Source organism: Dermacentor albipictus, chromosome 3 (assembly GCF_038994185.2).
Source record: "Dermacentor albipictus isolate Rhodes 1998 colony chromosome 3, USDA_Dalb.pri_finalv2, whole genome shotgun sequence".
Classification (NCBI taxonomy): Eukaryota; Metazoa; Arthropoda; class Arachnida; order Ixodida; family Ixodidae; genus Dermacentor; species Dermacentor albipictus.
This window is the reverse complement of record NC_091823.1, coordinates 183,234,975-183,249,805: the sequence shown is the minus strand read 5'-3', so window position 1 is coordinate 183,249,805 and position 14,831 is coordinate 183,234,975. Positions and strand designations below refer to the sequence as shown.

Sequence of the window (14,831 nt, the reverse complement as noted above, 5' to 3'; positions counted from 1 at the left end):
CAATGATCAGAAAGGCATATAAGCAGGCGATGGGTCTGCCAATCAGTACGTCCACAGAACGCCTACTACGACTAGGTGTGCACAACACGGCCGAGGAGCTGATCGAGGCACATTTATCCAGTCAGCGAACAAGGCTGGCGATTACGGAAGCAGGGAGGTCCATTCTCTTACGCCTGGGGCTCTCTGCCCCTCTGAGCCATCCGCCGCCTCAGACTGTGAGCTTACCCCATGCCATCCGGAAAAACATCACCGTACGTCCTCTACCTCGCAATATGCACCCAGTGCACCACGCAGAGCGAAGGGAGGCCCGCGCCCTGGCCATACACAAGCGATACGGAACTTTACCCTCTACAGCCTACACTGACGTGGCTTCTTACTCCAGACGCGCAGCCACAACAGCCACCGTAGTCGTCAACACAGAACATCGGAGCAGCATTTCGCTCACACGAAACAATCCCCTCCAAGCCGAGGAAGCGGCCATAGCCCTCGTTCTCTCCCAAACAGAGGTTGAAGTCATAGTGACCGACTCCCAACAGGCGTGCCGCAACTTTGCTAGCAGCAGAATTCATACCACTACGCTCCGGATCATCAATCAAAAGCCGCCAACGAGATCAGTCATGATCATCTGGGCGCCAGCTCATCAAGGCATTCCTGGCAACGAGGTCGCCAACCACGTGGCTCGAGATCTGACCCACCGAGCCGACGCCGAGGAATCTGAACCCGAGCGCATGCACCCTCTAGTCTCTTGCCAAGACATCACACAACACTACAAGCTAACCCACAGAACATATGCACCCCCACACAAGTCACTACCTAGAGAGCAGGAGCGATTCCTCCGAGCTCTACAGGTTAATACATTCCCCCACCCAACCAGAAATCACCTCATAGACCCTACAAAATTCTCTCCGCAATGCCGCTTCTGCGCAGAGCCCGGGTCCCTCAAGCACATAGTAGGGGGTTGCAGAGCGGCACCATTAAATCATCCGAACCCTTACCCCACTAACGAGCTTTAGGAGAGAGCCTTGACCGGCTCCAACCTCGAGGATCAGCAACGGCTGATTGCGAGGGCCCAGGACGCGGCCCGAGCTCAAGGCATTTTGGAATGAGGACGCCTCTCCCTAGCTGCATTTACCTAATACTAAAAATGTTTATTCTCTCTCTCTCTCTCGACTTGAAGATGGCGTGTGCCCGCGGCACACGCCATCACGTTCTGACACGCCAAATTCCCGACATGCCCTACTGTTTCCAAATCGCAGTGTACTGTTGCCCTCCTTCACTTTCGTTAGTTCGAACCTTCGTTAATTCGAACTGAAGCGGCTTCCCCTTGCGGTTCGAATTAACGAGCTTTTACTGTAATGCGTTTAGCGTAGAATCAACATAGCAACACTGCATATTGCCACCATCGAAACGAGTTATGTATAAAACGTACTGTGGCGGCACTCCTCTTTCACGTTCCCCAAGAACGTTCAGTGCCATCTAGCCATTTATTGTAAAGTGGCACATACCCTGTGCATTAGTCAGACACACAGCCTGCTAAAGTGCCCGGTCCCTGTGGCGATTCTACAATGATCTTCTTTTTTTTTTTTTTGTCATCCTAGAGTAGTGGCACATATCTAGTTACCCAGGTTGGCACCAAAGACGTTCGTTGAAGAGTGGCACACACGCCTGCTGGCACACACGACCTAGGTTGACCTCGACGAGGTTCACTGTGTGAAGACAGACTGAGCGGCACACACTCCAAGTGCACGTACACGGACTGCACCGACTTTTGCTGTTTTTTTTTTATTTGTGGTTTTGTATTTAGTTGGAAGAAATTGGTGCAAAATATTCATGTCTAAAGAGAATTTGCAGTCCAGGACGGAGAAGACTAGGTGGAACAATAAAATTAGAAAATTCGCGGACGCTAGTTGGAATCAGTTGGCACAGGACAGGGGTAATTGTAGATTGTAGGGAGAGTCCTTCGTCCTGCAGTGGACATAAAATGGGATGATGATGATGACAATGATGATTATGATGATGAAAGAGAATTATACACTTTAAAAAATATTTTTGAAATTGGTCACGGCAGTTAGAGGTTAATAAGAGTAGACTGTACTGTATATCTTGATTTCTATGACCTAAGTTACTGATAGCTTGCTACATTTTTCTTATTCTGTGCTAGGAGACCACCAACTATAAGCAGCACCCTGTTTTCTTTGCCAAATTTTGTAAGCTTAAGCTTCTTGATAACTGTTCTAATGTTCGATATTCCATTCAATATTTGGCTCTTGATATCATTCAAAATCTACTATTTGGTATATGCACACCCCTGCTTTCTGTTCTGCACAGCATGGCATTCATTAACACTACCTCTAATTTAGCATATTATTTTCATGCTGGCCACTTTCCTTTCCTGTGTTCTGTGCTGGTGTTGTCAACAAGTTTTCTGCTAGTGCAGGAGGTTTTTAACAGTGGTACATTTTCAGTGGGGCAGCAATTCAAGCCACCTGTTTGCTGCTCGTTCATTTAATTTTGTGTTTTTTTTTTCACATTTTTAATTAAGACAGTGTATTAGGGTTTAGGTTTTCTGCCACAGTATGCCAATTGAAAGATAGACCTCTTCTTTGCACTTATTGAGCAAAGACAGGCAGAGCAATGTGTGCCCCTCCTCCTTTGGTGGCTCATGTCAGCAACATGAGGGTGAAGGGTGTCTGTATTGTGTTCTATTTAGGCTTGTGCAAATATTTCGTTTAGTGTTATGCTATTCTGTCTTCACTTTGCATCAAATTTTTGAATTTAGAAGTTTTTAGTCATTTGCAACGAACGAATATAAGTTTGAAAACATGCCATCAACAGTTTCAGTTTAGGTGAGCAAGTCGCATTACCATGACACTACGCATAGTGAAATGTTTGGCGAAAGCTCATCTGGCAAGGAAACATACTGGTGCCAAAAAAAAACATGCACTTGGCGAGTGCATATTTTCTTTTTTCTTTTTTCACCTGACATCACTCACAGTCTGGATGAGCAAAAGACGAAGCTGTCATACTGTCAACAGATATTCCAGATTCCTTACGGCATCTCGCTCTGTCTCGTTAAATTTTTTTAGACTAAATTGTATGCACAAAGTAGAAAAATGGTGTCATTCTGGTTGTCTCCTATATCCTCACTTTCATTGGCAATGTGGTTCCTTGGAGACAAAACCCGATTGCGGACACCTGCTGAAGCAGTGCTGATAAGGCCATGACAGAAATTTGCCTCTTACCTGTGTGCTGGCACTAAAAGTCGTTGCAAGAAGTTTGCTACGCATCAAGTTGCTCATCAGTGATGCGCTTGAGATGATACACGTGGAAGATCTAAGTAACAGCACTGAAAGTAAATTGCTTTCTAAAATAATATTGTTGCCAACATTGCAAATAAAGGTGCCTTCCCCCTTCCCCTTTTATTTTTAATTTCTCAACTTGTGACGGTTTTGTCAAGGTTTTATGTAAAGACCACAACTATTTGCTCTGAATAAAGAAAACTTTGCGTTTGCACAAACCTCAATTGTACCAAATGCTGCGGCATTTTTCACCGAAATAGGTAGTACACTAAAATTGCAAAGAGCAATGCTATTTGATTTGAAAATTCATCAACTCGAATTACTATTCACTTTGAATTTGATTCAGAGTTGAAATTTACTATTTGTCCGTGCCTAGTCCTATTGTGTCTTAGTGAAGCCTTGTGTATTTCTTTTTTACTCATTGGACAATTGAAATTTTGCATTCCTTTCCTAAATACAAAACATCACACACCACATGACCAGCTGACATGACTGACTTCACCGTGTGTGTTTGTGGATAATTGCCTGTAAAAATTAGAATTTCAGCTGGAACTGAGTGTGTGCTGTGATGAAAAAGTAGGAGCCATGACCCAAACATTCCTACTTAAAGCATGAAAAATGAGGACACAAGAAGGAAAACCAGACAGGACAAGGTCTACTTCAAACTAATGCTTATTCTCTGAAATAACTTGCCTATTTAGCAGTTGACACCGATGAAAAGCAAAGTACATCATCGTGCAAGCGTGGTCCAAATGCACCAAAAAGTTTACAAGAGTTGTCGTAAAAGTTGATTGTGACACAGCTATGAACTCTTTCAAGTATGAATTCTTGCAAAGTCGCCCTTTCAGTTCTAGTATTCTAAGACTGCTGCAGGAACTTTTGTGTGCCTAATATGGTCCACTTTGTTCGGGAATGTGAATGCAGAGCGCTGGCTTCCTTCCGGGCATTGGAGAGTGCAGCAGATAATGCAGCCACTGTCCAGCAGGTCTCGAGGGACTCGGACTTTGCACCGTCTGAAGAGGAAGGTGAGCAGGGGTGTGACAGCTGGTCAGAAGACGACGATGATGACGATGACGATGATGACGAAGAACTGGTGAGCTTTGATGAACAATTTTGTCACGTGAGAATTTGTATTTTGCACAAAGTGCGAGCCATGCGAGGCCTTCACTGCTTGGAGCATTTGGAAATGTTTGCGCAATCCCCACGCGTGCACCTTGCTGCACGTGCCAGCTGGTCATATGTTCAGTGATGTCTCATCCATGGGCATAGACTGTTTAGATATGTTGGCAAGTGCACGGAGTGCTGGCTGTGAAATTAAGCTGTGTAATGTAATCATTGCCAAGCGTTCAAGCAAGCTGTAATCTCGCATGTCAGATTTGTATGCTTTGCCCGCCCTAACAGACGCTTAACGCAGTCAATGCTGAGCTTCAGTGGCACAGCTTGTTGATTGCGGCTTGCAGACTCTGTGAACCAATAGTCATTCTTTTTTTCTGTATTGTGATTCCACCACCTTGCCTGCAGGAGCATCAGATGGTGTGCGAGGAAGAGGAGGAGGAAGACAAGCCAACAGTGGAGGTGATTCTGCAGCGTGCTTGGCAGGGCAGGTACGAGGCACCCCAGCAGCAGCCGGTGGACCACATCGACCCCAAGATGGTGGTCAGCTGGGCCGACACCCTCGCCCACACTCCCCACGTCCAGTGCCCTAACGAGGTGCATGGCTGGCTAGGCCAGTAATATTGGATCTATCTCTTTGGGAGCTCTAACTTTATTTTCACATAGGAACAATAGCGTAAACAGAGGAGGCAAGACAACTCAAGTGTTCCTTTATTTCTTCTACTCTGTGTCAAATTTGCACTATTGTTCCGACGGGATGTACCAACAAGCCCAAGTTCTACCCTTGTGTCTGTTGGTTTTCGACATTGATTAGGATTGGCTAAATCTGCTAAATAAAGCAATGATGTATTCGAGCAATTCTTCTGCTACTTTTCTGATTTGACCCGCCTGATAATTTGATCACTTGTGCCAGTCCCATCAAGGTTGAATGAATGCATGCAAATTTAACACTTACATAAAATTTGCATTATATCTTCCTAAAGTTTTGCTACTGGTATATTTCAGTGCAGTGCCTAATGGGTATATTAATTCCATACACATTAGATGTCTCAATGAGTGCAGAATAGAGAAGTGGTATTGTTTTTTGTTCATCATCAGCCTATTTTATGTCCACTGCAGGACAAAGGCCTCTCCCTGTGATCTCCAATTACCCCTGTCCTCCGACAACCAATTCCAACGAGCGCCTGCGAATTTAATAATTTCGTCACCCCACCTAGTCTTCTGCTGTCCTCGACTGCACTTCCCTACTCTTGGCACCCATTCTATAACCCTAATGGTCCACCGGTTATCTAACCTATGCATTACACCTCCTGCACAGCTCCATTTCTTTTTTAATGTCAATTCGAATATCGGCTATCCCCATTTGCTTTCTGATCCACACCACTCTCTTCCTGTCTCTTAACGTTACGCCTAACGTTCTTCGTTCCATTGCTCTTTGTGCAGTCCTTAACTTGTTTTCAACCTTCACTGTCAGTCTCCAAGTTTCTGCCCCATATTATAGTGCCAGGAAAATGCACTGATGGTACATATTTCTTTTTAATTATATCAGTAAGCTTCCAGTCAGGGGCTGACAATGTTTGCCGTATGTGCTCCAGACCATTTTTATTCTGTAAATTTCCTTCTCATGATCAGGGTCCCCTGTGAGTAATTGACCTTGGTAAACATACTCCTTCACAGACTCTAGAGGCTGACTGGCGATCCTGAACTCTTGTCCCCTTGCCCGGCTATTGATCATTATCTTTGTCTTCTGCATATTAATATTCAACCCAACTGTTATACTCTCTCTGTTAAGGTCCTCAATCATTTATTCTAACTGGTCCCCAGTGTTGCTGAACAGGACAGTGCAATCTGCAAACCAAAGGTTGCTGTGATACTTGCCATTGATCCTCACCCTTAAGCCTTCCCAGTTTAATGCTTGAATACTTCTTCCAAGCATGCAGCGAATTGGACAGATCGTGTCTCCTTGTCTGACCCCTTTCTTTAAAGGGAATACATGGGGAATGCGGGAGATGGAAATTCAAGACGATGAGCAAAACAATAACAAGGTGAAAGCAGGAGCCAACGTTTCGACAAGTGGACTTGTCTTCTTCAAGGCAACTTATGCTTTCCTCGCCACAGTATATATAGGTGGTTTCTTCGAAAGGGGAGAGGGTGTAAGGCGGGAGCGTGCGGCAACAAAGGAAGGTGTGTTAGTGTTTCGAATTAAGAGTAAAGGCCAAGGCCACCCCCCTCCCCCGTCTATCAACCACGTGTCAATGGCCTCGGACACACTGGCAGAAAAAATAATAATAATAACAGAGGAAAGGAAAGGGAAGAAAAAAAAGAAGAGAAAAAAAGAAAAAAGATCCGACAAGAATCCAAACTAACTGTTGTTGCCTATAGCTTGAAATCTAGCATAGCAAATAGATTCTAAAGCTCCCTTTGAAACGTTTATGCCTATTGGTTGCAGTGTCTTGAACACTACAATCACACCTTATCGATAAGTTCAAGACACTGCAACCAATAGGCATAAACGTTTCACAGGGAGCTTTAGAATCTATTCGCTATACTAGATTTCAAGCTATAGGCAACAACACTTAGTTTGGCTCCTTGTCGGATCCTTTTTCTTTTTTTTTCTTCTTTTTTCTTGTTTTTCTTCCCTTTCCTTTCCTATGGATTTCCTTTCTTTTTTTTTCTTTCTTTTTCCCCAGCCAACCTGTTCGAGGCCATTGACACCTGGTTGACAGACTGGGGAGGGGGGGGTGTTGCCTTGGCCTTTACTCTTAATTCGAAACACTAACACACCTTCCCTTGTTGCAGCACCCTCCCACCTTACACCTTCTCCCCTTTCGAAGAACCCCACCTATATATACTGTGGCGAGGAAAGCATAAGTCGCCTTGAAAAAGACAAGTCCACTTGTCGAAATGTTGGCTCCTGCTTTCACCTTGTTTTTGTTTTGCTCATCCCCTTTCTTTAAAGGTATCTTTTTTCCTGCTTTTCTTGTGGAGAATTAAGGTAGCTATGGAATCTCTAGATATTTTACAAGGTATATATACGTAAGCGTCCGGTACTCCTTGATTTCTTAATGCCTTTATGACTGCTGGTATCTCTACTGAATCAAATGCCTTTTCATAATCCATGAAAGCCATATAGAGAGACTGATTTTACTCTGCAGATTTCTCGATAGCTGATTGATGACAAGGATGTAATCCAGTGTAGAGTATCCCTTCCTGAAGCCAGCCGGTTCTCTTGGTTGACTGAATTCCATGGTGCCCTCATTCTTTTGGAAATTATCTTGGGTGAATATTTTATGCAAAACTGCATGTGAACTAATGAGCCTATTATTGTTCAATTCTTTAATGTCTCCCTTTTTGTAGATTAGTATAATGTTGGCATTCTTCCAGTTCTCTGGGACCCTTCAAGTGTTGAGACAAGTCGTACAGAGAGCTGCCAGGCTTTCAAGCTTGACGTCTCCTCCATCTTTGGTTAAATAGACTGTTATTCCATATTCTCCTGCTGCTTTTCCCTGTTTCATGCCTTACAAGGCCCTTCTAACTTCATCGCTAGTTATAGGAGGAGCCTCTCTAACCTGTTCATTACTACTTTGAATGGAGGTATCGTGGCTGCTCTGGGTACTGTACCAATCGGTCGGTGTAGAATTCTTTCGCTGCTTTTTCTATATCTTTGGGATTGCTGATGATATTACTGTGCTTATCTTTCAGTGCATACATCTTGGTTTGTCCTATGCCAAGTTTTCTTCTAGCTGATTTCATTCTGCGTCCATTTTTTACTGCTTCCTCAGTCTTTCTCACATTATAATTGGGAATATCCATTTTTTTCTCCTTGTTCATCAGTTTTGACAGTTCCACGAACTCTATCTAATCTATTGAGAAGCATGGCAGATTGGGCGAGTTGGTGGTTTTCCATAATGTTTAAAAACAGTGCAAAGACGTACACTGGACAACAGAATAGAAGGTGGGAGTGCCGTGTGTGTACCATCCTCTATTCTGTTCTCCGGTGTACGTCTTTGTGCTGTTTTTAAACATTATGATCTCTTGAGTTGGACACTTTCATTCTTTGTCATTTCTTTATTAGATCCTTTGTTACTTGGGAGAGCTTACCTACTTGTTTGGTTGCCTTGGTGCCTTACCTCCTACTTCATTTGCTGCTTTTGAAGTCAGCCTTGTTATGGTTTCATTCATTACCTCTGTGTGATCATCTGTCTGTTCTAAGGCTGCATGATTGTTTACAAGTACCAGCCTGAATTGGTCTGCTTTTACCCTTACTGTGTCTAGGTTGGCCTGTTTCTTGTTGACCAATTTTAGTCTCTGAAGTTGTACACTTTGTTCACCATTGTTCGCCATTTTTTTTTTTTTTCATTTTTCTGAAGATAACATGCGCACTGAAGGTATACTTTTGTAGGCTTTAGCGTGTGGCCCTTCGCCCAATTTTGTGGTGTAGGAAAAATAAAGGCAATATCCCATTTTCAACTTAAATGGAAAGTGGGAAAATACCGATTTAGAATGGAAAGAAGACAATTTTTCCAATCGTATGCACTGCCTGCTTGTAATACATATTTAACAGGGATAGGCGGGCTAGTCGGTCGACATTGGAATGCATCATGTAACCGCGCAAACAGGGACAAAGCGCCTGTCTTGTGTGTTTCCTTCTTTGTGCCTTGTTATTTGAGCGGTTACATGATGCTTGTAATACCCCTGTTACACGGGCAACCTTAACCGTGGTTAGCGTGGTTACACAGCAGGCAAAACTGCGGTTAGGCCGCTAACCGTGGTTGACCGCGGTTGACCGTCAACCGAGCCTGGCAACTTCGATTTAGTGTAACCGACATTCCAGAAACGGGCAAAATGGCGCACAGTACTTCTCCCGAGTGCAGCGCCGGCGCTTCCCAGATCTGGCCGCTCTGCGCTCAAGTAGTCGAAACGCGCGCCTCTACACAGAGATGATGGCTGTGAGCAAATTTCAAAATTTAAAAGCAGCGTAATCAAACTGGACATACGAGACACACACAAATATTGTGTATTGGTGTGCATCTCACTTTCTTGTCCAGTTTGATGGCCCTGCTTTTAAACTTATAACTTACGTATTATTTAACATGTACTTTTTTTATGATAATTTGGGCAATGTGAAATCGCAGTGTACATACACTAACACCTGAAAGCACTGCCTTTTCTTCATTTTTTATTATTTTTTTAAAAATGCAAGCGTATAGTTACAAAGTGCGTTCACGTAAAGTTGTACTCTCTTTAATTATATAACCAATGTTCGTTGTTGAAACATTCATTTGTTCATTAATAATTTTTTTTTACCTTCTTGTTCAGTGGACTTAATTTTATTTTATATTTACCCATTTGTGACCCTTAATTCTGACTTTATATATAGTTGTATGCCCACCAGTCATGCTCACAACTGAGAGCAGGAGTATGGAAAATAAATAACCTACACATGCAAAACGAAGTCTGAAACATTAAAGCTTTCAAATATGACAATTGCGTTGCTGAAAAATAACATGTTTATACCACTGTAATCAAATGTCGAAGAAAAATTATTCGAAATGAAGCCTGTACACAAGAGATGATGTGACACGTCACCAGACCATTAACCGCGATCAGGATAGCTTGTCTAACTCTGGCGGACTACAGTTCGCGTTAACCACAGTTGAGCGAGTTAACCACGGTTAAACTGCCCGTGTAACTAGGGTATAAGACTTATATAAGCTAATAAACTGACAAGTGTGAGCGTCATTGGGGCAATAAAAATTGCAACTTTGACAAGTTGGCAATGCTGCGTTTTGTTTTGGATATGTGCATTATTCTTTCTGTCTGTCTGTCATTCTATGTGTACTGTTTTATATCTGAAATGGTGCATTGTTTATTTATTTAATCATATTACCATACAAGGCCTCTGATTAGAATTGAGTAGGGGTGGCTACAATAAAATAACAATTAAGACATGAAAGAGAATAAACAGGAAACAAGAATAAATATACAAAATTGATTGCAAATGATTTAAAGAAAATACGACTAGGTTTCAGGACTGATATGCGGATAGCTGAAATAATGTTCGATAGCCTGGAAAGAGTGTTTGTGATCGCCCTTTCGAAGCTGTGCTAAATTATCTGGGCCAAGTAACCACAGGGACCATGAGCAGTGAATTTCCAGAGAAACTTAAATGGGTTAGAATGCAGGCATTACCAAGTCATGACTGACGGTTATCCCCATCATGACTGACAGCTATCCCTGAAAAGTGTCGAATCATTGTGTGGTACTACAAACACAAAGAAACTAAGGACTGCACAACATGCAGTGGAAACAAAGGGAAGTAGACATCAGCAGCGGCAACGTGTTTGATGTGCAGGGTTGCACCAAGCAGTTCAGCACAGTGCCAGGCCTGCGGTACCACTTTCGACGATGCCGCCTAATGCAACTGTACCGGTGCCTCAACTGCTCTGACGGCACGTTCGCTCGCCCAAAGTCCCTGCTGCAGCACCTGCGCTCTTGCTACCCGGTTCGTGTTTTGTTGCACTTTGTTACAAAACAGGGTTGTCAACTCGTGATGGTGAACAACCACTGCGCAGTTCACGAAACTGTTTATTGGGTGAACCTGTGCCCAGCAAATCGGGTATCACCATGATTGCGGTGAGCACACTCATCGAACATTGAAATCTGATCTGTGGGTCAAGCATGTCGGCTTTCATATGTGAATCATCGTAAGTTCCCGCTTAATCGCGGCTGCTCGCACATCTTCCAGAAAGTACAACACTTATTAGCATCTTGCATACAATCTGATTAGACAAGGTTTAGCGAGAACACAGGCAACAAATAGAATTGACAGTACATTCAAGTAAGTTTCAAATCGTGCAGGCACGTCTTGCGTAAGCTTTTAGCGTGGGAAATGCTGTCCCCATAAAAGGATGAACAAGCACACGTTGCCCCCCGGGTAAGAAACATTGTCCTGATGCTGCGAGTAGTATAAAAGCGAAAAAGAAAAAGCACAGGTAGTAAAGAAAATTACAATGCAACGACAAAATATAGTCCCGAAGTTTGTTAGTGGGCGTGGAATGGCTTGAGACAAACCACATGGGCGACTTCAGGATGTGCACAGCAATGTTGTGACTGCGTAATGCCTTCCAGTACAACAATATAGTCCAGTGCAGCAACACATCGAAGGATCCAGTAGGGTCTAAAATAACTTTGAAGTAGCTTTCCACTAAATCCACGTCGGTGTATTGCCCTCTTAACTGAAACGCAGTCGCCGGGCTGATATTCTGCGTAGCGTCGTGGACAGTTGTAATGTCGGCTGTCTGTCCTTTGCTCATTCTCGATGAGCATGCCGGTAAGCTGGCTGGCTTCTTTGGCACTCTGCAGATAGGTGGTGACGTCGAGATTATCTTGGTCGGTGATGTGTGGTAGCATGGCATTAAGCATCATTACCTGGTTCCTTTTGTGACCCAGCTTGTCATGTGCGCTGGTTCTTGCATTGTCATGTTGTAAGCGAAGGTTACGTATGAAAGGATGGCATTCCATGTCTTACGTTTGACGTCAATGTATGAGGGCTATTTTTTTTTTTTTTTTCAACATCCGATCAGTCACGAAATGGAAACCATTGTGAAGATCAAAACTGTTTTATTTGGAATATTTAGATACACTTTCCAGCTACTTCTCTACATTGTTGCTGCTCTGATGGAGACATTTGTCGTAGCGTGGTACAGTCGAACCCACTTATAACAATATTCAAGTGCTGCAAAAATTCCATTGTTATAACCAATAATTGTCATAACTGGGTTGCATGAAAAGATCAAAATGGGGGGGGATGGCAGAGGTGATATGAGAAAACTATAGGCAGGGAGGTCAGTGCCCCTCCCCTCCACCTTCCTCCACCTGGCTGCTGATTTTGTTCACTGATTTAACTGCTTTTTGGGCGCTCCAATCGCGTGTACCAAGCCACAGGTGTCGGCGTTAAAAAATGGCACTGCTTTAACAACTGCAAAGAAGTGTCACGGGTGGCGAGCGATATGCGAGCACCGCTGAGGCATCACTTTGGTGGCCCCAAAAGGGGCCTTTATAGTATTGTCACAAGCTGTCATGAACCATGCCTGCCGCGCAAACAACCAGATGAAAGAAAGAAGAGAACGACGTGAGCCAAGCTGCCGCGAGACCGCTCTTCAACAACCGCGCCTATCAACCAGATTCATCTGGTTCTGCATTAAAATACCTCGTGTGTAACATTTGGTGGAGCTGTGCGGGGTAACTCCCACGACCTACAACGGAGCCACCAGCACAAGAGCTACGCCGAAGCCGTCGCCTCGCCGGACTTTCGCCGTCGCGCTCAGTCATGGCCACAGAGCAAGATACCCTCACCAGCAGTGCCTCGGCGAGCCCAGTCCCTATCCAGCACTACCGAGAGCCACGCACGTTCTCGGCGAAGGCAGAGGAAGATGTGGATGAGTGGCTAACCCATTACGAAAGGGTAAGCCAATACAATAACTGGAACGCTGCCAGTCAGCTTAGGAACGTTGTTTTCTTCTTGGCCGGCACGGCGTTGGTATGGTACGACAACCACGCGGACATGCTAACTACTTGGACACGCTTCGTTGAGGAAATCAAAAAGTGTTTCGGTGACTCGGACGCAAAGAGGAAACGTGCGGAGCTCACATTAGCCCAGAGAGCTCAGGTACCCGGCGAGACTTGCACTACCTACATCGAAGAAATTTTGAAGCTGTGCCGCACCGTCAACCCTCAAATGACAGAGGAAGATAAAGTGGGGCACGTGGTAAAAGGAATAGCGGAAGACGTGTACAACTTCCTCATTGGTAAAGAGAACTTGCACACTGTATCAGAACTGATACGGCACTGCCGTACGTTCGAGGTGCTGAAGACTCGCCGAATTACACCAAAGTTTGGACGGCTGGCCAATGTAACGACTGTAGCAAGTGTTGACACGAGTCCTCTGCTACCAGACCTTTCGTCCGCCATCCGCCAGATAGTCCGCGAGGAGCTCCAGCGACATGACGAACAGGCACGTTATGCGGCGCCTCGTTGCAGCTCCTCCGTTTTCCGAGACACTTTTCGGGAACCCCCTTCGGCTACTTGGAACCACTCGGTGAACGTCGCGGATCTTATCGGCTCCAGAGACGAACCGCATTACATTACGACCAAACCACCACGCAATGATTCGCCCCCTCAACGTTTTGATCCACGCCCACGCAACTTTCGTCCACGAAGACTCGCCGCTACCTACGACTTTCAAGGGGAAGAGCCTCGTTACCCTCAACCGATGTCTTCGGCAGATTACTTCAATCCGCATTCTGAAGTTCGCCCTTCGCCAGTGTGTTACTGCTGCGGCATGCCTGGCCATATAGCTAGGTACTGTAGCCGACGCCGAGCATCAAACTACGGATCGTCAGCGCCGACTACGCGGTCTAGCGGTCGTACACTGCGCACTCAGTGGCCAGGAGACTCCTCTTCAGGAAGCCACTTTCGAGAGGACCCATGCACCGCCCAGGAGACCTACTTTGGAGCAGAAAGAACCCGGAACCGCTACCGCTCCCCTGCCTCCGACTGTACTCTGACGCCACCACCAGCCTTCCGAGCCTCCTGATCACCATCCCCTCGGCCGCGATTCACGTCACCATCGCCTCGGCGCCGTTTCGTGTCGCCCCCGCCGGGAAACTAGCCAGCGCGGCCGATGGAGGTGAGGTCGCTGGAAAATGTGTGCTGCCGACTCAACTGCCTCCAACTATTTTCATGCTAAAGAATAAGGTTCATGTACTGATTGATGGGGTCTCCACAATGGCTTTGGTCGACACGGGAGCAACTGTCTCGGTGATGAGTGTGGGGTTTAAAGGCCTTCTGGGACGCAAGGTTATGTTTCGTTGGGACCAGTGCACAAGTTTCCGTGGAGTCAGTGGTGAAGCATTATACCCGGTTGGTGTGTGTAACGTGGATGTGTCTTTGGGTGGGAAAGTTTTTAATGCAGAGTTTACTGTTCTTCCTCGCTCCTCGCATGACGTGATTCTGGGGATTGACTTTTTGCAGTTGTGTGGTGCGAATGTTGATTGCCGGACGGGAGAACTCAGTGTCGACACCAGTGTTTCACCTGTGCTCTTTGAAGGTGAAGCTTGCCCGGAGAGTGTGCTGTGCGTGTCTGAGGATACAGTTGTGCCCGCCTTATCCGCGATGCGTGTTGCCGTCGCCTGCTCATCTCCGACTCCTATCTCGTTCGATGCTGCAGTGGAACCTGTACATCGGAACTGCCTCAAGAAAAACGTATTAGTTCCGCACTGCGTGGTCTCAGTGACCAATGGATGCGCGGGGCTGTGGGCGCTAAACTGTTCCACTGAAGCGGCAGTGCTACCTCAAGGCCTAAAGATTGCCACGTTTCCGACAGACTCTCCCGTATCGGTGGCAGTACTTGCGGAA

General features: G+C 45.3%; 1 protein-coding gene across 9 annotated transcripts in view; it reads left to right on the top strand.

Annotated features, from left to right (window-relative positions):
• LOC135918099 (uncharacterized) overlaps positions 1-14,831 on the top strand; it is a 703,603-nt gene that overhangs the window by 415,593 nt on the left and 273,179 nt on the right. For all 9 annotated transcript variants that reach the window (XM_065451754.2, XM_065451756.2, XM_065451757.2 and 6 more), the window contains 3 exons: positions 4,224-4,392; positions 4,821-5,009; positions 10,768-10,917. In XM_065451754.2, the coding sequence (XP_065307826.2) occupies positions 4,224-4,392; positions 4,821-5,009; positions 10,768-10,917 (508 nt within the window). The remainder of the gene's footprint in view (positions 1-4,223; positions 4,393-4,820; positions 5,010-10,767; positions 10,918-14,831) is intronic.